Consider the following 24833-nt stretch of genomic DNA (forward strand, 5'->3'; position numbering starts at 1 on the left):
TTGAAGAGGGTTTTTTGTCCAGAAAAGCAACATTTTGCTACCTATTAACTAGCAGTAATAGAATTAAAAGAAACACTGTTAGGTTTTTACATATCTACTTGTCTGAACACAAAGCATCAGGCAAAAAAGACCACTGGACAGCCTCAGAGCAGTCTCCAGCTGGTATCTCAGAGCTGACAACCACGGAACACAAAAGGGAAAGAAAGAATTCTCTTCCAGCTATTCCTGTGAATTTCTCCTCCCCAGCAAAGAAGAATCTTGCTAATAGAAGATTAAGGAACCCAGCTATCTTATCCTGTATCATTCCGTGCTCCTAGAGATTCAGGAGTATTATTTCAAGATAGGTGATAGACCTGTGTTAGGAATATAAATGGGACAGAGAGGAAGAAAGATCATGTATGATAGTCTCTTCTGAAAACTAGTCTTTCTTTTCCTTTCCTGGCATTCTGGGCTAGCCTTCCTTGCACTGTTTGGCCAGGTACAAACAGTGTTTGAAAAGATCTTACTTAACCTAGAAAGTCACGCAAATTTGGTTTAGGATTAGATCTTAAAAAAGCTGAGAATGTGCTGAAAAGTGTTAAATATCTTTCATTTTAAAACTGCAAATATTATCACTTAATATTTTAAATGTCTGGTAAGTGTGAGAAGTGTTCATTTCTCATTAAAACGCATGTTTTACTGCTGTAGATCAGATCTGGTCAGCAGGAAGTCTGAACATGTATATGGACCTAATCTGTCAAATTTGGTTCTAGCAAGACCCTTAGTTACTTATACATCTGCTTTCCTTGTCCAAGGACCTCAAGATGTAGGCCCATATTTTGTGACAAATTCTGTGCTGCTCAGCCTTTTGATGAGTATATGGTTAGAGATTTTAACCATACAGCTGTTAGATCTGTTAATTCTTAAATAATGTGTATATAAGAATTATTCTAAATGTGAAAAATTGCTATAAAAAAAATTCTCTTCAGGTTCTTATATGACTCTCATCAGCCTAGCATCTGAGTGCTTTTCAGAAGCTTATTAAGCAACCTGTTTAGCGTTCTCACATGAGATTACCTTCCTTATTTTTCCTCTTCATTTAAAAATTACGTTGTTTTTGATGGCTGATTTTGATTTGCAATGCTGTGTGTTTGCTTTTGAAGGAAGATTGAAAGAAGTAGCAGTATTCCTCTATTGGGAATGGCAAATTAGGTTTTTTTGTGAATCCTGTGAACCTACCTACAGTATTAAACCGTTTACCAAGTTCTGTCTCCTGAACAGAGTGATGTTAGGCACAGCTATGACCCTGCTGATTCTACTTTCTGCCTGCCTTGCAGGCAGCCTTTAGATGCCACCTTTGCAGATGCAGCTCTGTTTATGCCAGAGCCAAAAATTTGAGGCTTGATATATTCAAGGGCAGCCTTGGAGGGAAGAGAGAGAATTATTGGTAGACTTTCTTTCCAATATCTTGAGCACAAACATTGAGCACCTCAAAGACAGACACCTGAGAAGGAACTTGATTATTATAAGTGAAGAGCCTGATTCTGGTATCATTCTTAGAGAGCGAGCGAGAGAGACACCAGTTTTATAGTAAAATTAGAGGTAGCTAATAGCTATATATTACTCAGGAATATTCATTCTGTTATTAATGAATAGTAATGGAAATAGTTTTGGTGGCTTTACACATTTTAGAATATAAATGAACAATTACAAAATTTTTAAGTGTTGTTTGTTCACATTGTGATGTCTTGAAACATTATCTCTGCCCAATATAGTCAAGAAAAAAAACAAAGAAACTGAAGGCTGTGGTACTTGAATTTTAAAGAAAGGCAAAAGAAAAAGGAAAAAATCAAATATATGTGATTATTACTCTAATTTCTAATACTGGTTGAATAAGGTATTACTTTGTGACAGTTTACAGAGGTTTGTTATAGTTTGTTGAAAATATGTGCTTTATATGATAGCTATTTGTAAAAGGAGCTTTTCTGCCTACCATTTGTTAGGCATTTGAGTTAAGACTATAAACAAAAAGCCTATATTTTTTAAACAGTTGAATAAAAAACCTATTTCCTTCTGATTGATTCAAGTTTCATTTTTGCAGTAGATGGGACTCAAAGGTCATTTAACCAGTCATTCATAAAACCCTCCAGGAAAAGAGTGATGTTTCATTTTGTATTAAGAACAGAAAAGAAAAAAGCCCACCATTTTAATAAAGAAGTTTACAGGAAAAAGAAACATAAGCACAGATCCCCTCCTCTCCAACTTTTTCATTTTCTTAAAAAGGTAGTCTGAATAGGAAATTATGTCTTGATTTTGGTAAACAGAGAGCCCATATCTAACAGTTGCATCCTAGTAGTCCATTTGTAAGTCTCTACAGTATCAGGGCAAATCTTATCCTTTGAATTTATAATAGTGTTATTTGGATGTTTATACCTGATTATACTGCATGACATATACATGGTTATAGGGATGCTCTTTTCATGGTTGCACCATTTCTATAGTGTACTGTATTGGAAATTTGCTTCCAAATTGTCCCTTGATGTAAAGTCAGTGAAGCTTCATTAGACACCTTACATCAGCAGAGGATATGGACTTTCTTTTAATGAATTTGGAGACTGAGATTTTAAAATGTAAGCTACATTCCTTTGTAGAATAATTTTATGTTCCCATATAAATAACCCTAGTACAGAGAATTTTTCAAGCTCTTTAGCTTGCTGTAACCCTTGTAATAGAGACCACAGATTGATATTATTTTTCCTTTCAAAATGTAGTACTGAATAATAATGAAAGTGTATACAAAAATCTGTGTTTAACACAATATTGATATGCCACTTACATTTCATGGTAATTACAGTAATTTGGTTGTTACTCTATATGGTGTCATGAATTAGTAGCTAGAAAACATTATGATGCAGTGAGAATGATTCAAGGGCTTTTCATCAGGCTTCATGTTGAACTGGCTTTTTGATCCTGCTAACAACCCAGCAATCACAGAGATATTTTAATTTGCTTTTTGTTCATGTTCCTTGCTTCATTCAGTGCAACAATATTTACGTTCTTCCCAATCACATGTGTACAGCATATATGTAAACAACTATGCAGCTATATTTGACAGTAGTGGATGGTGGAGCCATTAAGGGACTTCATTTTAGTATAAAGTCAGAAACAACATATCAATATTTACATGACAACAAGGGGCTTGTATTAATTAACTTCTGACACCTGCAAGGCTGTTTGTAATGAGAAATGTTGCTAGGTTAATCAAGATGACATTTGATCATTTCTGTGAAGTCTCACATCTGTGATACTCCTAGAGAAGCTGTGATTTCTAACCCCTGAGTTTCTTCTTGCCCTGCACACTGCATCTGCATTCTTTCCTATTAACAGAGAAACAGATTTTCTGATAACAGATTTTTAAATTTTACTTTGGGCTAAAATGTTTTAAAAAACAAAAGCTCATTACTGTATGAAGAAAAGCTTATGTCAGTGAATGTAATTCAGATGGATTTTCCAAGGTAAAATAGAGAGAAAGGAGTGAAGAATTCAGTTGTGCTGTGTTTTTCAAGCTTTTTTTATTCCTTCTGGAGCTCAGAAGCCTCCAAATTCTTATGTTGCTGGAGTTCTGAAATGCAAGGGTGTACTGTCATGATGTATTCTCTGCAGCAGTGACCTCAAGACTTTATTAATTAAAACTTATTTTCACAGACTTCATTTTTAAATATAAAACCAAGAAACTATGGACATATCTGTAAAATTATGAAGGTCATAATTTAAAAAATGACAGAACTATTGAGGATACGTTCGGGGCTAAAAATATAGCAGCTGACATTTTGCTTTGGTAATTTTGATGTAACATGTAGGATATTTGGTGTAACATGTAGGATTTGCTAGTATTTAAATGTTTCTTGTCTAAGTTGATTTTCAAACTATTGGTCCATAACATTAAATATGACCTTTATGATGGGTTATTAGATAACCCATGGTTCTGAACACCCTCCCCTTTCACTGACTTTAAAGGAAATATCCATCACCATGCAGACTTAGGAACTGCTTTCCCAAATCTGTGTAACATTTGCTGCAATGGTGATTGCTTGCTGTCTAACAAGCACAAAGATGTTATAAAAGTTGGTAGTTAATTCTGTCCTGTAGGTGGTGGATATCAGCGGAGTTCTACAGAGCTGTTGTGTGTCGCAGCTTAAAACAGTTAAGGTGTGTGCCTATACTGGTTCAGTAATTAAAGTCAAATGTTCCAGAATGGTTTTGGACATTTTTGTCCTGGTTTCTTAACATTTTAAATATGAAGACTCTGGGCTGAATCCCTGGCTCATGTCAATTGGCAAAATAATGAAGCTAATTTATCTCTGCTCTGGATTTGGCCCCAGCCAAGGAATAGAGTGGCAAAAAATACATTTACATCGGTATTTAATGAGACTCCCTAACATACGGATGTTTGCTGTTTAAATGGCTTAAGCACTTAGCCAGAAATGTTGTATATATACCTATATATATTGTATCTCATACGTATATATCATGGCTGTTTATCACATCCGTCAATGATTAGCTATAAATTGATTGATCTGATGGCTACAAGTAATTTTATCCTATCAGCGTAGTTATCTGTTTTGGCCGCAAAAATGTTATTACTCAGATTAGGCTGAACTCAGTTAGAACACAACTATAATGTTACTGAGGATGGTAGGATGATCTGTAATGCAGATTTAAAACTTGGTCTACGTTAATTTGATACTTTTTTTGTAGATTTTTGTAAATTGCCCTTCCTTTCAGTGGAGCCCTTTTATTCCTTCTTTGTGTTGCTGGTGTTTAGAAGCTTACCAAAAGCTGTGGTCACTGCTACAGTGGGCATTCATTATGCAGTTCAACCAGTGCCTGTTTTTTGCTTGAGTATGACACAAAAGATTTGCACTAGCTAGCTGACAAAATGCTTTGAAGCTGTTCCTTGAGCATCCAGGGGAGAAGCACCTGGCTGTAATGGAAAATCAAAGGTAGTAATCTTCTTACCAGCCATGGCTCCACCTGGAAGATGCAATTCACTAATGAGCCAGCAGATACCTTTAGGTCTCAGTGCCATCCCCCAAAGCTATCTGGGGAAACTGCAGTGCTTCAGACCACCTCAGGATCCTGGGAGGTGGCTGGTCTGAGCCCCAAAGGCAGGCATTAGCCGCTGCAGCTCAGCAGGTACCCCAATGGAGGAGGCAGGTAAATGGCAGTGGGGTAAATGGTATTAAATCTTCTCATGCTTGTGGTTCCTAAATTCCAGCCAAATTAATGCTTAGGAGAGCTTGCTTTGCACCTTGGAGTGTCTGTAAAATCTGGCCTCACATGTCTAAACAAACTATCTAAACGGAATGAAAGCAGCAGTCAAGGGGTTTTTTTAGACAAGATAAAGGGGAGGAAGTAGACAAAAAAAGTGAGAAAGATTGATCAAACAGCAACCACCTTTTATACGAAATGAAGCAGGGATTAGAGAGGTTAGTTAAATTTAGCAGTTGAGAGGGGAATTTCAGTCCCTGTTTCTCATCTCTATTTCCTCCTCTAAGTATGGGTTCTAGCTTGGCCAGACTTTGTTCTGAATTTATACCAGTCCTGGTAGGAGATTTACTCTTGGAATCAAGAGCCCTGCTCAACCTTACAGTCATCAGAAAACAAATTAGCAGCAGACATGGGAGTTAGGATATCAGTCAATACACTAATTACTCCTATTTTTCTCTTCTGATAGGGTTAAAATTTATTACATATAATATACTAGTTAGGAATTGCTTCCAAACTCTGTCCTGTTTAATTTTTATTTTAAAACTACTTCTCTGATTTTGTCTTAAGGTCAAATAGTCTGATGAAGTTCTAGCTAAGTAAATGTCTCTTTTAACTGTGGTTGTAAAAATTCTTTCAATAGAGGCAGTCAAGCACAAGTTATTCTTTAGTTATTGCTGTGATTCTGATGGTTAAGCTCACATTTTTAAGCCTGTTCGATGCATTTATTCTTTTTCATTACTCAGATGAAGATAAAAACAAGCAAGGGAGTCAAGAAGCAGAATCTGTTTCATCTCAAAACTTTGAATGTATTAGTGATCAAGATGCAGCTATTCAGGTAATACTACTGCACACAGCAATGCTGATCTGCTCTTAAAACTAAATTGAAGCAGAGATGGAGGTTGCTAGGACAAGCAGTGCTGCTTGTCTTCGCTCCTGTACCATCCTCTGCATGTGCCCACACAGTTGTAGGTGCTGTTGTTCAGTGAACTGGATAAGAAATTGGTCTGGAAGACAGAGCAGAGTTGGAAACAACTTCGAGTGGGCTCTGCTCTGCAGATTTAGAGAAAGTGTTCCTCAGGAACAGACAGAATATGAGTGTCTCTATTTTTAAAGGAATTTTGCCTTACTATGTTACTGAACATCAAATCTATTACTGACAGCAAGCTACCAAAGCTGTTAAAGGCAGCAGTATAGGTTCAGTTTTCCCCCCTAATCTGCAGAACTAAAAGGACACATGTTCTGTCTGTGCTTCTTCTACTGTTTCCAATAGTGAAATGTATAGCATAGGGACAGGTCTTACAGATTAAGATTGGCAAATCAAATAATAAGAGGATGGAGTAAGGATTTCCAGATTCTAGTCCAAGGAATCAGAGAGGGATGGAGCTTGTGGAATCCTGCCAAAGGAATGTGTTACAAAGAACTCAAGGTCATCACACTGAAGTGCTTCTAGATGTGTTTTTACTGTCATTAGCCTAACGTTATGTTGCATTTTCAGACAAAGAAGTTGATTTTAAGCACTTTTTTTAACAACTGCAAGGCTGTTAAGCTTTTACAATTTTCCACAGTTGGAACATTTGAAAACAGTATAAGTCTTATCACTGATTACAAAGGAAGAAAAATTGAGCCCATCAGGTGTGCCCGTTGCAGTATTTCATGAAGAATATCCCTTAGCTTTAAAATGTCTTAATAATTTTATAAAAATATTGTCTAGACAAGCTCCAGCAAAGTAGATGTTATCACATTCTAGACGTAGTTTGACAGGTGTATGTGATGAACCAGAGAGAGAGGCTAGCTATACGTTGCCCTTGAGGGAGGGGGCCAGGGAGTGGGCCAGGAGGTAGGAAGAACATGGCAGGCAGCCTGTCAGCCCAGTGTCACTCACCTGCTGGGGCCACAGGGACAGAGGGATGTGAGGTGAACTTGAAGTTGTTTGAAATACAGATTTAACTAGCAAATTTGGGGCTTCTTGCTTGGGACTGAGCAATGACTCAGTGGCAACCGGAATTAAAATTCAGGGCCCCCTGTATTGTGGTTTTGTGTGTCGGAACTTCCAACATTACGAACATTTTCAGGAGAGTCCAGAAAAACATTATTTGCTGGTTTGTGAATGTCAACTTGTGTTATTGCTTGCAGTCTGTACAGGTTGATGCTAAGACTGAGGATGTCATTTCCCAAGCTTCAGACACAGTTTCTTTGCAGTCTACAAGAGGAAAAATTCAGACTAATGCTTCAGAGGCAACTGTTCTGATATTTGAATTTTTTTTTAAAATCCCAAACCTTGTGGTCATATTGTTAAAACAGAATTTCATTTTCCAAAAAAAAAAAGCAAATTTCTGAATGTCATGTTCTAAACCTCATTAGAAGAAGTTGAAAACCTTGCCTAACTGCTGAAAAAAAGGGAAAGGTAAAAATAACTTAGGAAATTTAAAGCAATCCTATGCAGTATTGAGGCTGTGTTCAGAAACTGATAGTTGAGAGTGAATAACTCTGCTTCCCTCTGCAAATTGACAGTTGGAGCTAAATGACTCACAGTAAACCAGGTGAAGGAGACCCCTTGGTGTGGAATCCAGATTTATCTGGCTTCTAGTAGCCAGAAGCTTTGGCAGAAGGACTGTTTTGCATTTTGCCACAACCAGATAATGGTAGATTCTGTAATTCTCTCTCCTCCTTCTTTTAAAACAGCTGTATGATTTCCCACCATATCCTATTTACTTGGGCTTTTGTGTAAGGGAGTGTTACTTTCATTCACAATGGATCTGAAAGAAAACGTGAACTACTGATTGTTTGCTTTTGGTAGTGACTGTGAAATTTATTTTCATGCTTTAAAACAAAAGACACTATAAATTAAAATACTATAATTCAATATTTTTATATAGATGAATCAATTCAAAGGCAATACATTACTTGCTTGCTTTGTTTGTCTCTTTTTAAATGAGGCATGTAATGTTTTGGATGAAGTTATTATTTCAGAGCTAAGCTGTGGAAGTTGTCCTAGTAAATCTGACAGACAGCATTGTCAAAACAGGGCTGTTATTTTGTCCTGTATTTGTATAGCATCTGATGTGACTAGGACTCATACAGTAATAGAAATTGTAACACCAAACTGGACATCATTTGTGTAGGTATGAAAGAAGGATTTTGTCTAAGCTCCTTTTCTGAAGCAGCAGACTTTATAAGTAAAAATATTAGTACATAAGAGATTAAAACTTGTTAGTACTGTGATTTATGTATTCATAAAATGTTAAATTATATAATGATAACACCACTCAATTAATTTATCTTGGGTGCAGTATGAATCAGGAGAGTTTATCCCAAGAAATCTTAAATGGTTATATCTGTCTTGCAGTCTCTCTTTCAGTACTGTATCAAACTGCCCTGGTTTTCTTCCAGTATTGTTCAATTCCATTTCCACAATATTTTCTTCATTGATTCCATTTTCTTTAATGTAACATACTTTAATTTTCACATAGTTTTAATACACATCTGGAAACAACATTTTTATATTGCAAAGCATTTCTGAAAGATAAATATTTTGTTGCTTCACAAAGGGATTCTAGTGAAAACTATGAGTTTGTATTTTGTAATATTTGTATATTGCTCTTCTGCAAGAACTGCAAAATTTCAAGACCATTTTTACCTACTGTTTCATAAGCAGGTAGATTTCACATTTAAAAATACCTTCTTAACCTTCTGTGTTTGTGAAGATGTGACAGGTGAAAAGTACATCCCTGTGTGTCTGCTTGGAATGCTATGAGATAGGAATGATGCAAGACCTTTTCATTAAAAAATGAAAATGTCTTCTGAAATGTTGTCACTGGTCACTTGTCTGTTATCATTACAGAAGGATGGAGTGAATACTGTTTCCCATACTGAACTACCATTAGATGATGTCAGAGGCAAAGATTTTAAATTTTCAGTAACGCCTGTCTTTGAGACTGAAGAAAAAGATGCTTTTCGTCCAGTGCACAGAGGCACTCCAAATGCTTTCTGTATTCGTCTGTTTTGTATAGACAAGAAACATGAAACTAGGCAAGTATGGATGAATAGTTATTGTTTTCCTAATCTTAGTAACAACTTAATGTAGCATTTTTAGGACAAATCTGAAAGTGATAGCACCTGGTGCAATTAGATTTAATTTTTCTTTAATTTTTAATTTTTCTCTTTTTTTTTTTTTTCTTTTCTTTCTTTTACCTTCACCTATAACTTACTGAAATTTTCATCATCCACCTGCAACTTCCCACCTCTGGTAGAAGTGCAGGGACAAAAAGTTATCAAGTTCCAATACTACAAGTTATTTTTGTTGGAAAAGTACTTGTTGAAATTGTGGAAGAAGGCTGCTTGTTTCCAAAAAGAAGCATAAATTCTGAAGCTGGTTACAAGTGAAGAGAGACAGATGTTAGGGTGCTGGTCACCTGTGCTACTGGGGAAATGAGGCTGTTTTAAACTCTGCAGTTAAATGTCCTCATTTCCAGACACTGAAAGAGTTTCTCATCACTGAAAGAATTAATTTGGTTTTCTAGAATCTGCCAAAGTTTGAGAACAAAGGCTTTATATGTTAAAATGCTTGCTGATGTGGACCTTAGATCTTGGGGGAGTAGAACTGATCCATAAAACTGCTTTAGTGAATTTTTTACAAATTTCTTTGCACCCTTAAAGAATGAGCCCATCCTCAACCACATCAGCAAACCTACCCCAGGAACACCAGCCCTTTCTGATTGTGTCACTGAGCCCTGCACTTGTTTCTAAATCCTAGAGAGAAAGATAAGACATATAGATACTTGCAAAAAGTAGACAGAAAGAGGCTTGGTCTATGCAAGATCTTCCACACCTTAAAATATATGTAATTTCTAGAGACAAAAGGTATTGGTAGCAAGGAATTTTTGTAAGTGTTGAGTTTGACAATGGTAATAACATTTGAAATACCATCTTTCTACATGAAGTAGTAGTCATGGGTGACAGACAGCATCTGATCTTATCTGTCTTAAAGGAAATTTAGGAACAAACTTTATTAAGAACAGAATTCAGAACTCCCTCAAAATTAATTGGATGTATTAAGCTGTTTCCTGCTTTAGGAGGGGGCCTAGTAAAGGGATTAGAGACTGTAAATCTGCTACAGATGCAAATATCCAAAGTTACTGAAGCAAAGCAACCATACAGTCTTCTTAGTGCATATTTACCTAGTAATTTAGCCTAAATTCATTAGGAAGAGAAGGAAATACAGTCTCATTAAAAAGTGGTGTGAGTCTCTGGTCTACTAGAAAGCATTCATCAATGTATATACAGTAGTATAATTACTCTGCAGAGAGTCTATTCCAGAACAATTAATATACGGACAACATATTCTCAAGTAAAATTGAAGTGAGATAATTATTCCAGAATAAAATCACTTTTTATTTTAAAATAATATTGAAATGAGGAGTCATCCATTATACTGAAATAGCAATGGAGAACTGTGATTCTGCTGTTACCATGTTGGGAAATAATCTCTCTGTAGACTAGTCAAGTTCTCTGCTCGTAGCATCCTGCTTAGGATAAGGATCTTTCATTTCTTTGCCCACTTCTGACATTCGCTCCTTCATATGCACCGTTGCTGCTTCTGTTCAAGGTATGTTGACTGTGTTTATCACTGAACACTGCAGATTGTCATCTCGCTCTTTTTTTCTTTTTTTTTTCCCCCTGGAGACACCTCTCGAACAGTTTGGATTCCAAGATGGATATCTGCAGGGAAGATAGGATTCTTTTTCGTAAACTTTTGCTAAGATTAACATTTATTAACATTCATGAAAGATGCTCTCTTCAGAGATGAGGAGTCTGTAGATCTTGGTATTTTAAAATATGTATTTTTCTTTGTATACTTCCCTAGTTTGCATTAGCTTGATCCTCCTGTTTGTAGAGAAACTGACAGAATAGCAAATGTATCTGAGAGGTTGACATGAGGTAATTCTGTCGGATCAGTATCTGAGGATTTTGTCCTAAAGGAGTTACTGCTGACCCAACACAACTTGGATCCAGAAATAGTAATTTGCTTGAAATGTTGGTATGATTGCATCTTAGCCCTCAAGGGGAGTTTACTACTGAGGAATTTGTATTATCCAGTAAAGTCACCAAATGTTTCCATCTCTTTAAATCTGTAGTTGTCATGTGGCTTGTTAGTGCACTGGAAGTGAAATGTGAAGGAACTGAACTGCTAGTTTGCCTGCAGATACCTGTTACCTTTTCAAGCCCCCTGAAAAATCTTCCATTGTTCTTGAGTTCCATGTTGCCAAGAAGGGACTAGATTCTGGAGAATAGAAAATACATTGGAATAGCTTTTTCCTTTCCCCCATTCAGCTATGCTATTAACTAGTCATAATTATGTATTATATAGGTGACTATATAATGCCCCAGTCCAAATCTGTATTTGTAACTTTTTTTTTTAGTTTTCATATTTTTCACTCAATTACAACTATTTCAATTAAAAGTTATTTCTCTTTCAATCCAGTAACATTATTGGTGATGAAATAAAAGTAACTTGATTATTTTAATTACAGGTCTGGAGGGGGGAGGTGTTTGTCAGTATTTTTAGGTAATATATATCTGTACTGAATATTTTCAAAAGACATTTTCTATTGTGGGAAAATACTTCGTGAAGTTTCAGCTTAACTCTATTTGATGGGTTTAGAGCTCTTTGATATCCTTACACATAGGAGAAACAGGATGAAATTGTTAGATTTGTCTTTTTAAACTCAAATACCACATTTCACTGTCACCATGGAAAAGAGAGTGGAATTGTTCTAAACCAGGAAGTGTGAAGTGAAAAAGAAGGAGTGTTCAAAAACAATTTCAAAGTATTGATGTTCGTGTTAGTGTGATAAAGTCTATTGGGTAGATTTACCAAATGGGTAGTGACAGAACTCTTGGTGCACGATGGAAATAACATGGACCATAGCAACAACTGTTTGTAACCTCAATGAATATGTTTACTATATATTAATAGTGCTCTGGCAGTCTATGGAAGTCTTCTGAAAAATGCTTCTGAGCGAGCAGCACCTGACTTAAATTTTCAATTTTTCTTTTCATTGAAGAGACTAATGTTTTGATATGAATTCAAATGTTGAGGTTTATTCTTGTTTATAGTGCTACTTTAAGCTTTCAAAGTCAACAACTGATGTGTGTGTACAACATCTGCAAGTGATTAATTATGAACCAGTAGAAGTTTCTGATTAGCATTGTGAATAAGTGTTCCTTGCATATATGGAGAAGTAAATTTTTTAAAATATATAGCATATGCTTGATAGGCACTTTATTTAGGTAACAATGTTTGCTTTTGGTTGCAGATCACTGGATTTATTGCATTATGTTTTCCAGCTTTTTCCAGTACGTATAAGCAAAGTTTTAAGGTGAAAAATGTATTTTCTTTTAAGAAATTATAAATAATATTATTTTGCCACCTGTACATACCTACTCAGATTTCTCTCACCTTTGGAAAAATGTATTTAGGTTCTACAAGGAGAGCTTAATAAGGTATAATTGTGGGACAGTAGCATAGCAACGCATAAATTGGAATTAGCTCATTAGTTTTTACTGTGTGCTATGATATTCACATGGTTGTTCTGAAAGTCTTTATAATCAGTGTGCCTCTATGAGGTCTATGTAGAAGACTTCATTATCCAAACAAAAGGTTATTTGAAAAGTTGTTCAAGGAGTTCTCAAGATAATGCCTCATTTAAACAGTTAAGTGAAGTAACATTTCTTCTTTCTTTTCGCACATGTCTGAATCTCAAGCTCTTGCTCTGATTTGTCTAGAATTGATACTGCCTTTCAGTTAATTTCCATGAGTGCCTGGTGCTCACAAAAATGGCTTAGGATAAAAACTGGACCTGCAATGGAGCTGAATCAGGCTGAAGAGCCAGAAAATGTAATCTCTGTATGCATGGTGGGACAATAGCGCAGCTATCATCCAGGACATTTAGATATGATCTAAAGCCTAAGTGAATGATTCATAGGAGTATGCCATAGGTAGTGACATTCAGCTGCATGAATCTTTCCTGGGCTGCTTTTGGACTTTGTGTACATAAGTTCTTTCCTTGCATCCCATAGGAACTCTTCTGAGATGCAGATTTAGAGAGCAAACTCCTCTAAATTCATATATAGACTCAGACTTTGTCTAAATTAAAAATAAAGTCAGGGAAAACACATGAAATGGGAAAGAATTAAAGCCTAGGAAAAAGCAGTATTAAGAAAATTCATATTCTTTGCCTATCTCCTAAACAGTTGGACTGAAAGCTTACGTACAGGGCAAAACTAATATGCAGCTAAGGAGGCTGTGAATTTACAGTGCAGTAACTATTTCGCCCTAACTCCCTGCATGATCAATCTTTATCTGAAGTAACAAACTCCACTTTCTAAGACAATTTTAATGCACACTGCAGTGTGTTGTAAATTCACACTATAATTTACTGCATAGTAGCATCCCTTAGAGACAGGTCCTGCTGACTGGAGATACAGAGTTGGTCCTAAATATCACCATGTTTAAAAGTGCTCACCACCAGGAATTTTCTGAAGTGGAGACTGGAGTAACATCAGCATTTAGTAACTTACATTCCTAAAGAAACTGAGCACAGAAAACATTTAAAAATTCAGAATAATTTGTCCATTCAACAATGCACCTGTCATCTGTAGTGCCTTGAAACAAAATGTCATGATGGAATCACCAGGGAGTAATCACGTAGTATTCTTGAAAAGAAGAAAAGGAGTGAGATTCAAATGGTACCTTTCTGTTGAAAAGATTACAGAATCACAGAATGGTTGAGGTTGGAAAGGACCTCTGCAGATCATCCAGTCCAACCCCCCTGCTCAAGCAGGGTCACCTACAGCACATTGCCCAGGATTGTGTCCAGATAGGTTTTGCATATCTCCAAGGATGGTGACTCCACAAACTCTCTGGGCAACCTGTTCCAGTGCTGTGTTACCCTCATGTTAAAGAAGCTTTTCCTTATGTTCAGACGGAACTTTCTGTGTTTCAGTTTGTGCCTGTTGCCCCTCATCCTGTTGCTGGGCACTACTGAAAAGAGTCTGGCCCTATCCTCTTTACATCTTCTCTTCACATACTTATACACATTGATAGGATGCCCCCTCATTCTTGTCTCCTCCAGGCTGAAGAATCCCAGCTCTCTCAGCCTTTCCTCATATGAGAGATGCTCCAGTCCCTTAATCATCTTAGTAATCCTTTGCTGGACTCGCTCCAGTATTTCCATGTCTCTCTTGTACTGGGGAGCCCAGAACTAGACACAGTGCTGCAGATGCAGCCTCACCAGGGCTGAGTAGAGGGGGAGGATTACCTCCCTTGACCTGCTGGCAATGTTATTCCTGATGCAACCCAGGGTACCATTGGCCTTCTTGGCCACAAGGACACACTGCTGGCTCATGGTGAACTCGTCCACCAGAATTTCCAGGTCCTTCTCTGCAGAGCTGCTTTCCAGCAGGTCATTCCCCAGCCTGTACTTGTGCATGGCATTATTCCTCCCTAGATGAAGGACTCTGCACTTGCCTTTGTTGAACTTCATGAGGTTCCTCTCTGCCCATCTCTCCAGCCTGTCAAGGTCCTTCTGAAGGGCAGCACAGCTCTCTGGTGTATCAGCCATTCCTCCCAGTTTTGGATCATCAGCAAACTTGCTGAGGGTGCGCTCTGTCCCTTCATCCAGGCCATTGATGAAGAAGTTGAACAAGACTGGACCCAGTATTGACCCCTGGGGGACACCACTAGCTACAGGCCTCCAACTAGACTTTGTGCCACTGATCACAACCCTCTGAGCTCTGCCATTTAGCCAGTTCTCAGTCCACCCCACTGTCCATTCATCTAGCCCACACTTCCTGAGCTTGTCTTGACTATCAATACCAGTTTCTTATGCATATGTACCCTGTAGCACATGGACACTAGCAGTGCCAAATTTAGGATGAGCTGGACTTTGCTGTACATATGCAAACCCAAATTCATCAGGTCTGCTGTGAACATGGTGTAAAATCAATCCATGCGTGCACACAGACTATTTGTTCAGGATTTCAGGACGTGCTGCTCTAGCTGATGTTCTAACTCAGCTGCAAACGTGCAAAAATTCCCAGACAGACATCCATTGTCCTAAAATTCCACTGCAGCAGAATTGTAGGGTAGAAAAAAAGGACATGGCAAGGAAAATACATTAGACCTAAAGATGTGAGCCTAAAGCTAATCTCTACTGAGGAATAAAAAAAAGGACATTTGGAGAATTTCAGGATCTTAACTCATTAGCCTTTACTACTAGAGATGAAAGATCCATTTCTGTAAACCAACTTTTGCTCATTGATCCTAAAGAGACTTTATTTTCTTTTTATCTATTGTAATTGCTGCCAGACATCATGCTGTCTAGGTAGAGCAATGCTTGCAGTGTACATACATTTTAAGTATTGCATTGATTCTTTTTTTTTTCCCCCTTCCCTGTAGTCAGAAGCTTTTGTGTAAAGTTGATGTTGAGATCACTGACAGCCTGTATTCTTTGCATATGTTTTCAGGACAAAGATTTCTGTATCATCGTTGTGCCACATTTTGCACCAGAGTTCCATCTGATCCAGAGTTTTGTTCGAGTTGTCCCTTTCTGTACTTCCACATTTAATCATGAGCTTTACATATTCCACCGTGCTGGATTGCTCAAGTGAGTCATGTGCCTTGTGACAATAAATATTCTCTGAAGTGCTTTTATGGAATATACTTGCATCATACAACCTAGCACCAGATGAGTATTCCTTCATTACCTTAGAACAAGCTGGGATGTCTGCGTGGTACATGCAGTGTCTTGCAAAAACGATAGCTTGAGTCCCAAAAGCAATATAGCTGAATAGCACAGGACTGTGCCTAGAGTAATTAGGAACAGGACTTCTGTATTCTATCCAAACCTCAATCTGTGGGTTTTATTTGCATTAATCAGCAGAGCGCTTATGGATGTAGGGATGGATGTTGTAAGAATCTTGTAATATTCATGAAGACAGTTGATTTCATTTAAATTAACCCTAAGTTTTCTGTATTCCCCTCTTTAATTCTTTATGGTACTGTGATCTGTTATTTCTGTTTATGTTAGCTACAGGAAGAATGGCCTGTGTCTTTAGTCTCTGACTGTCTGATGATTGGGAAGTGATGAGATGCTTATCCTCTGTAAGGAGGATGCTAATAGTGACTTTGGCAGTTAGTGGATACTTGCTTCGTTTCTGCCCCTGCCCTGGCATTTTTTCAGCAAAGGTGGTCGTGGTATTTTTAAAAACTTTTTGTTTTTTTCTCCATTTTTTGTCAGTCTCTGGAGCTTTTCCTTTCCATTTTTGTCTGTTTAGGATTCTTCCTTTTTCTTCTTTTTTCTTTTTTCTCTCAATTTTTCCATGGTTGGGGAGGGCTTAGATTTCTTTGCATGTTTATTTGGGGGGTTTTATTTGTTTAGCTAGGGGAGTTTTGATGGGGTTTTCTTTTGGGATTTTTTTCAGAGCTTTCTCTTCCTTTCTTTTCCCTCAGCAGTTCTTTATGGGCTTGGTTTATTTATTTAATTAATTTACAGGTTGGGGGGGTATTTACTTAGAGAGGGATTTTTTAGTTTTGTTTTGTGGTTTTGATGCTTTTGAAGGAGGGAGATTTCAGCAAGTTTTCTTTTTTTCCCTATTCTTCTCCCCAGCAGTTGTTTGTGGGGTTCATTTGTCTGTGTGTTTATTCATTTATTTATTTGGATAGGGGTTACTATTTAGGCAAGGGGATTTTTGTGAAGTTTTGAAAATTTTCCTTTTTTTTCAGCAGTTTTTTTTTTAACTAGTAGTTATTTGCGGGGTTATTTATTTATTTATTGTGGAGTTTCATTTACTCTTCTGGGGGGCTGAGGGTTTTTTGTTGTTTTGCAGGGGGTTTTGGCAGCTTCTCCCCCCACCAGCAGTTGGTGGTGGAATTTATTCCCAATTTTATTTATTTATTTTAAGATTTCTCAGCTGCACTTTTTGCTAATTACTTCTCGTTCAGTAGCTGTGTAGCTTGAGAGGTTTCAGAGCCAACTGGGCCTGACCTGTGCATTAGCACCAACAGGAGGTATCAAGTGACAGGAGTTGGAGATTTCCTTCTGCAGGGGTGGAGGCACCCATCTGCTGTCCCAATGTGCTGTCACCAGAGGTTTGCTGCTGGTCTGGGCCCTGGATTTGTGGCGTTGTAGAGAGACTCCTGAGGCTAGTTCAGCCTTCAGGGTTCCCCTTGTTGTTCATCCATATGGGCACCAAAGACACTGCCAAGTGAGACCTGGAACAAATGAAGAGGGACTACAGCACTCTGGAAGCAAAGGTGTAAGATACAGACATTCAGATGCCATTCTCATCAATCCTAAGGTGAAGGGGAAAAGCTGAGTAGGAGTAGCTATATCCTGAGAGTTTCCAGCTGGCTACATGGGTAGTGTCACAGGCAGTGCTTTGGCTTTTATGGCTATAGGTCCCTTTTAGAGGAACGAGGACTTTTAGTGAGACATGAGATTCACTTGACAAAGTGGGGTTAGAGCAATTTTGCCAACAGACTTGCCAACCTCGTGAGGAGGCCTTCAAACTAGGTACGTTGGGGATGATGATAACAGCATGCAGTTAAGAGAGGGAACAGCAGTTGGGGTGGTAAGTTCATGGAACAGGATGATGGGAGTGAGAAAGTCCTTTGAAAGAATAAAAAATTGAAAGGGTGCCCACCTCAATGGTGGGCATGAATGCAGACAGCCTGTGAAGCAGACAGGAGGAGCTAGAGCCCTGTGTGCAGACTCAGAGCTGAGACATGGTGGGACACCATATGTCAGGATATTCTGACTGGATATAAGGAAGAAAGTTTTCCCTAAGAGAGTAATTAGCACTGGAACAGGTTGCCCAGAGAGGCTGCGAGAGCTCTTTTCTTAGGGTTTTCATAGAATAATTCAGGTTGGAAGGGACTTCAGGAGGTCTCTAGTCCCACCTCACCTTGCTCAAAGCAGGATCATGACCAGATTGCTGAGGGCTTTATCCAGTCAGGTCTTGAAAAGCTCCAAGGATATTTTCAAGCAGCTTGGTCTAAATTCAGTGTTAGTCTTGCTTTGGGCAGGAGAGTGGACTAGATGACCTTCCAAGTCCCTCCCAACCTGAATTAAGGAAAATGCTGTAAAAAAAACAGTGGAGGTCTTACAGCAAAAGCTCTAAATCCAACCCCTGCCCCCATCCCTTATGTTGTCAGTGGAGAGATACAAATATTTTTAGAGGGAAATTCAGAAAATCTGAGTTAATCTCTTGTTCTGAATCTTCTCTGGAGTAGTCTGCCTCTCTTCATTCAGTATATTGGGAGCCTAGGGGGTTAGATGCCTGAAGTCAGGTATTGTGAATACGCTACAAATTTTCCATAGCTTCTGTCCTTGCAGACCACCTGAGTTACAAGCTCCATCTCTGCCTTTCTTGCTTACTACAGCATTCGATCTTCATCAAAGCATGTTTATTTTTAAAGTAATGCAATTCTGGAACATGCAGAACATAGCTTTAACCTCAATGTTGAGTATCTATTTTATCATCTTATTGATCTCTCTTTTTTTTCTGATGGGTCATGTATTTCATATTTTTCAAATTTTGTGATACTCTGAACATTTCTGTTGTCTGAAATACTGGTTACCTAGAACACAGGTATGATCTCTTGGTATGATTTCTGTTATGTGGTACAAGTTTTCCAATGCTCTGTTTATATAACAAAGCTATACTTGCCCAAACACCAAGCTTAAATTGTGGTAGAGTTAGAGATTTTCCTTGTGTTTGTCTCGTTAATGTAGCTAAATGTTGAATGGTTGCAGAGAAATACTTCTATTTTAATTGCATACTTAATCACTTCTGGTATGCAAATAACTTATGCAGGAACTGAACAGCTACTGTTGGACCTATGCAGAAGTTTTTTTCCACATTATGAAGTTGGGCTTCTATGTATTATGTAAGAATCCACTTCTTTCTTCCAGCTGGCCACTGAAGTAATTCCCGTTAATCTCAGTAACAGCTGTTCATTAATCCAGCAGTAGGATTGGTAGTCATAGGTCCTTTTGCTATTTTGGTCAAAATTAAACTTATTATCAAGGTTTTTTAAAGACCTTATAATTCTGATTAAATTGTGCATATTCCAAGGGATACCAGCCTTTCCATGAAACCAGAATAAGGCCATTAGTGTCTTTTTCCAACCCCCCTGCAGCTGTGTGAGAAAGTAGGAAAAAATAGCCTGTGAGTGAGGTTCAGGATCAGAAAAAGCTATGGAAAAAACTAGTTGAAGCATTCTGGAAGTTTCTTAAGAACAGAAAACTTGGTGCACGAAAGCAAATACTCCTTTAGATAAAAGCAAAATATGAAAAAGTAAAAGATCAATGTACTGTAGTTGCACTAAGAGCTTTCAAAAGGCACGTGAATGAAAAGGAAGTCACATAAAATGGGTTAAAAGTAAAACAGGGATAAGAAAGTGGGAATGTAGAGACATGAAAGGGCAAAATCAGAAGAGGCATAGGCACAAAATGAGATACTGATTAGCAAAGGTTGTAAAAGGAATAAGAAAAAGTATTAAGCACACAAAAAGCAAGAGTGCCACAAATGGAAGTGTAGGTCTGCTACTTAACAGTGAAGGAGAACAAATAACAGATGACAAGGCAAAGGCTGAAATGCTTAATGGATACTTTCCTTCAATTTTCACCAAAAAGCATAATAATAATAATAGTGTCCTGGCTTCTGAGCAGTCAAAGGAATTGGGCATCTAGGATGAGTTAATTCGTTGCTGGAAGAGAAATGAGCATGCACTGACCTTGGATAATCCTTCCTAGTCTTTCATATTCATGGTGGATCTTGTTTTAATTTTTTTAAAGTGGTTTCCATTTTTGCATGTTCTATTTTCTTTATGCTAGAAATTATAGTTCATTATTAGTATTAGTATGATTGCCTTCCTTTGATATGTTGCAGAGTGGGGGGGAAAAAACTCAGATGCTGGGCTCAGTGGAGTGGCAGGAAGACAGCAGAGTCATGGGTTGTAGAACCTAACCAGATTGCTGGTCTTGCTGACTGCTCGATCATCTTCAACTGTTTGTTTGATCTTGCAATCAACTCTCTGTGGAAATTTGTGAAAAGCAGAAATTGAGCTGAAGCTCACTTAGAAATTCAGGGTTAGTTTGTAACTTGGATGTTAACTACAAGGTTTGTTACACAATTCAGTAATCAAATGTCCGCTTTTGAGCCCTTAATCAAGTTGAAAATGTTCAATTAAGTTTTAAGCTATTAAATTTCTCATATCAGGTGTTTTGTAGCTGTATTTTTTAAATTATTAGGTCTGATTTTTATTAAAACCATATTTCACAAGATCAACTTGGATGTGATTTAACAGGCTGAACAGGCACATAGAAGTTTAAATTGAAAACAAGAACAGGAATGGAAACTGTACTACATGAATTCCAAGTTTTTGTTAACTGGGGATAAATGGTCTTATTTCTTGGAAATTAAGTTGTAATTGAGTTCCTTGAACAGCAGCACTCTATAAGCCTTAATTATATGAACGTTGCTTAACCAGGAAAGACTGATCTCTGTAAGAGACATCAAGGGAAAGTTCCTCGGCTACTGTAAAACATCACAGCTACAGTTAATGGAGAAGAGTTATGATAAATTGCACCAAGTGAATATCTTCTCCTCAGTCATGGACTAGAGTTAATGGGCTTAGTCCTGTGTATTCTTTGGGTCAGCTATGGCCTGCCTATTGGACGGGCTCATGTACTTCTATAAGACATGTTAGCTTCTTTAAGACTCTCATCATTTCCTTCCTGTAGAAATATTTGGAGTCTCCAAAGTCAAGTACTGTTGAGCTTTGAAGTTATAAAGCTGTCATGCCTTCTCAGTTTACACTTCTCTAAACATCTGAGTTTCTATATATAGCCTCTTGTTTAGTTAGCTATTGCATATTTCACCAACACCACCTTCTTCCAGATTATTGAAATAGGACCAAGTCTCAGTGATTGGCTGAAACTTGTCTTTCTTCCTTGCAATCCTGATAGCACTGGCACCTATGGATGCTTTCTTACAATCTCAGACACAAAATTTTGCATTTTTTTGAGCTGTGCTTGCTGCCCAAAATCCATATGCTTGTTATCATCTATGAAATGTGCTATTATGTTTTCTCTGCCTTGGAGCCATCGGTCAGGGGCAATCAGATTGCATCTTTCCAGCAAACAACAGTTATGTATCTCCTGAGTAGAAATACTTGCCAGGAATGAGTCATAAGGAGTCTCTGTATCCCCTACTGAATTTGTGCATTGCAATTCATGCATTTGAAACAATTGACACACATCAATCAATTTCAACTTTGAAAAGATGCGCACTCAGTGCTTGTGGAAGGCCCATCTTCACAGGCATGGGAATTTGATTTGTTGCACTGCAAACTTTTCCTCTTTTTTTTTCCTCTTTTTTTTCTTGTAGGTCATTTAATATAAGAAGAGCAACAACCAATGATATACTTGGTGTTGAAATGCTCATTAAAACTCTTAGTTTGAATGAAAGTATATTAAATGACTTAAAGATGTTTACTCTGGCTCGCAAGGATCCAGTGAGTATTTATTGCAAATATATTTATGATGACAGAATGGGTAAATACTGGTAAAAACACCCAGTATTTATTCTGTTGTTCTAAACTAATAGACTATATAATACATAGGTATTCAGCCAACAGTTAGTAGTTTGAATTCAGCCTGACTTGATAGTTCATCTTACCTGTGGCCTATATCAACTCACCTCTTCTTTGGGGACCCCTCAAATGCAGGAATGGAAGCAGGCTAGATGCATTTTTCTGGCAGCCAACAGCCTGTTTTCTGTTGCTGCTTTTTCTTGCGTGCACATCTGGTTATATGATAAGCATGTACATGCATTTTGTGTCACATGACAGGAGCCTCTTTCTGCTTCCCATGATGTGTTGCACATCTGCTCATCACACAGTAGGGAACATCTGCATTTTTGCTGCATGATGGAACATGCTGCATAAGAAAAAAAGCATTAGCATGGCCAATAATATAACTAGAGGGAAATCCATTGTATACAAATGTTGATGGAGAGTATCTACATTTTAATTAATATTCTTTCCTAAGATCAGAACCTTTCCCATGACTAAATTAGTGGGTGATCCTGTAGCTCTCCTATAGCACTCCTATAGCAGCTAGATCGTGAACCTAAACTTTAGTTCAGTAAGGTGGTGTATGGTCAAGAGTCCAACCACATATGCTTTGTTTGAGGATTATGCCTTGAGTTAATGAAGAGTGGCTAAATTGGGGTAGAGCATAGAATGTATGCTGGGAAAGTATTTTAACTATGATCATGTGGTGAAATACAGAGTTATGATTAAATAGTGAGATATGTAACGTAATGAAATAGGAAATGTGCATATATTCTTTTTGCCTTGCAGGATGGGACCCCAGTGCAGGCATTCATAGCAGAAGCTTTGGATCAAATAGTCGGCATTTCTGTCATTAAAGATGAAATGGTAACTTGTATTTATATTTTCCCCATCTGCTATGTTTGTGTTGTATGAACACTGTAACACCTAGACAGCCCTCAAGACCAAAGGCTGCATTCCATGCTTGTCACTATACATGCATGTAACAGAAAATGTACATAACAAAAAATACTGCTTCTATAAATTTATAGTCTGCATAGTCAGGAAAGAGAGAAGAATAATTATTTCCCTTCTCATAGGTGATGATTGGATACACAGGTGAAAAAATCATCCTCTCCTTTGCAAGAAGCCGCCGCTGAGTTTTGAATCTATACCTCCTGCATCTCTTTTTGGTTCTCTGTGACAAAGCCATTCTGCCTCCAAATATGTTGCTGCAATCACCTATTTTGCTGCCTAATTTCCAGTCAATAACCGTTTTTCCATGGCACACTACAAAGGGTAGCAGCTCTCCTTCTAAATTTGCTTTATTAATTTTTACCAACAGTGGCTTCTGAGTGACATGAATCACAGTTAACTTCAAAAAATCTTATTCTTTACTGCAGTACAAAAAAAAAGACAGTTATCCATTATTCTTGAGAAAGTAAGCACTTGATAAGGCTTTTATTTGTTCTGTGGCATTCTTCTGATATTGAAAAGACAGATTTTAGATTTTTCAACACCTGTAGCACTGAGTTTTTAAAATAAAGAGTAGTCACTCTTGTTTTCAAAGACAGTTTTTAATTATATTAAGAGCATTGAGTTAAGAGGTTACAGCAGTTTCTGTGGAGTGCATACATGTGCAGAAATCTCAACTTTTACCACTTTGACAGGGAAAACTTGTGGAGGAATTTCTTCTACAGCTCTTCTCTGTCAAATTCCCTTCTTTCACTTTCAGTGTTGTGAGAGGGCAACCTAGGTTTCACTGTCTTGAACAGCAAAACAGAGAATTGGGGTTCGGGGTTTTTTTTTTTTTTTTCCAATAATGTCCATTAAATTGTGTCAGACGTTCTTGTGATGGGGTCAGATATGCATTCTCTGAAAATAAATATGGGCAAGTTATAAAAATAGAATTTGATACAATGAGAAGATTGTCAAGAAAGATGTTTTCAGTCAGTATGTTTTGATTGAAAATAACTCTAAAAGGTCTTCATTTAAGTGTTCAAGTTTAGTTACTAAATGGATAAAAAGCAACTTGTAGGCACTTTTTTAGTATTGTAAAAGTAGCTGTTTCATCACTGCTGAGATTTCCAAATTCTTATTTTCCAGGATATTGAGTATATTCATTCGCATTACAACATTGAAGATTTTATTCATTTTTATCACCACCAGCGAGAGGAACATGGACATCTTTATCACTTTGTGTTAAATCCCATATTTCATCACTATACCAAACACTTTCTAAAGGAGATTCTTCGCTTGGCCCACAAGTCTTCTCTTTACTACCCTATTTATCCACAGTATGCGGAAGGCAAGGTAAGAAGGAAGTGATTTGTATTTTATCTATTAAATATTGTCACTGTTGCTCACTTTATTTGCTCTTTGCTTCTGTGACTGTAAACGTGAATTTTTTTAGCAACCCGGAGCAAACTGTACTTTCTTGTCTTCTTGTGTCACAAAATCTGCGGTCATGGATATAGCTGATGTACAGTGGGTTTAGTCTGTAGCTTGCATGTAAAGTACTGCATGTAAGTCCAGACTAATGTCATACCTTCAGGCACATATGTTTGAAGTATACTTGGCCTTGGCTTATTACATAGTCTGTGAAGAGAGAGAAGCTCTTCCTAGAGTGGTTCCTTCTGAGCTGAATCATGCTTTAAAAATGCCTGTTTTTCAATTGAATTTAGAGGGGTACAAGGGCAACTGAGCTCTAAATGTAGTTAGATGTCTTAAGTTACACACATTAGTATGTTGCCCTGGGAGCAGCACAGCAGAGGAATAATTTGTTTGCTATTTCCTCGCTTGTCTCTGGGAGAAGTAGATTTGCTTTTTACCCACATAGGTCATCATACTGCTGCTGCTTTGTGCATTGCTTCAGCCCCCTACATAAATGTGTTGTAGTAACGATAGTCAGGTTTCTACCTTTCCTCTGTTCCCAAAATAGCTGTTCCAGGAGGAAGTAGCA

The 24833-nt window shown here is 37.6% G+C and overlaps 1 protein-coding gene across 1 annotated transcript in view; it reads left to right on the forward strand.

The window, feature by feature from the left end:
* CFAP61 (cilia and flagella associated protein 61) overlaps positions 1-24833 on the forward strand; it is a 134891-nt gene that overhangs the window by 21866 nt on the left and 88192 nt on the right. The window contains exons 9-15 of the mRNA XM_064509885.1: positions 5994-6085; positions 9092-9279; positions 12567-12606; positions 15778-15917; positions 21706-21832; positions 22682-22759; positions 23978-24184. Coding sequence (XP_064365955.1) covers positions 5994-6085; positions 9092-9279; positions 12567-12606; positions 15778-15917; positions 21706-21832; positions 22682-22759; positions 23978-24184 — 872 coding nt within the window. The remainder of the gene's footprint in view (positions 1-5993; positions 6086-9091; positions 9280-12566; positions 12607-15777; positions 15918-21705; positions 21833-22681; positions 22760-23977; positions 24185-24833) is intronic.

Source organism: Dromaius novaehollandiae, chromosome 3 (genome assembly GCF_036370855.1).
Source record: "Dromaius novaehollandiae isolate bDroNov1 chromosome 3, bDroNov1.hap1, whole genome shotgun sequence".
Classification (NCBI taxonomy): Eukaryota; Metazoa; Chordata; class Aves; order Casuariiformes; family Dromaiidae; genus Dromaius; species Dromaius novaehollandiae.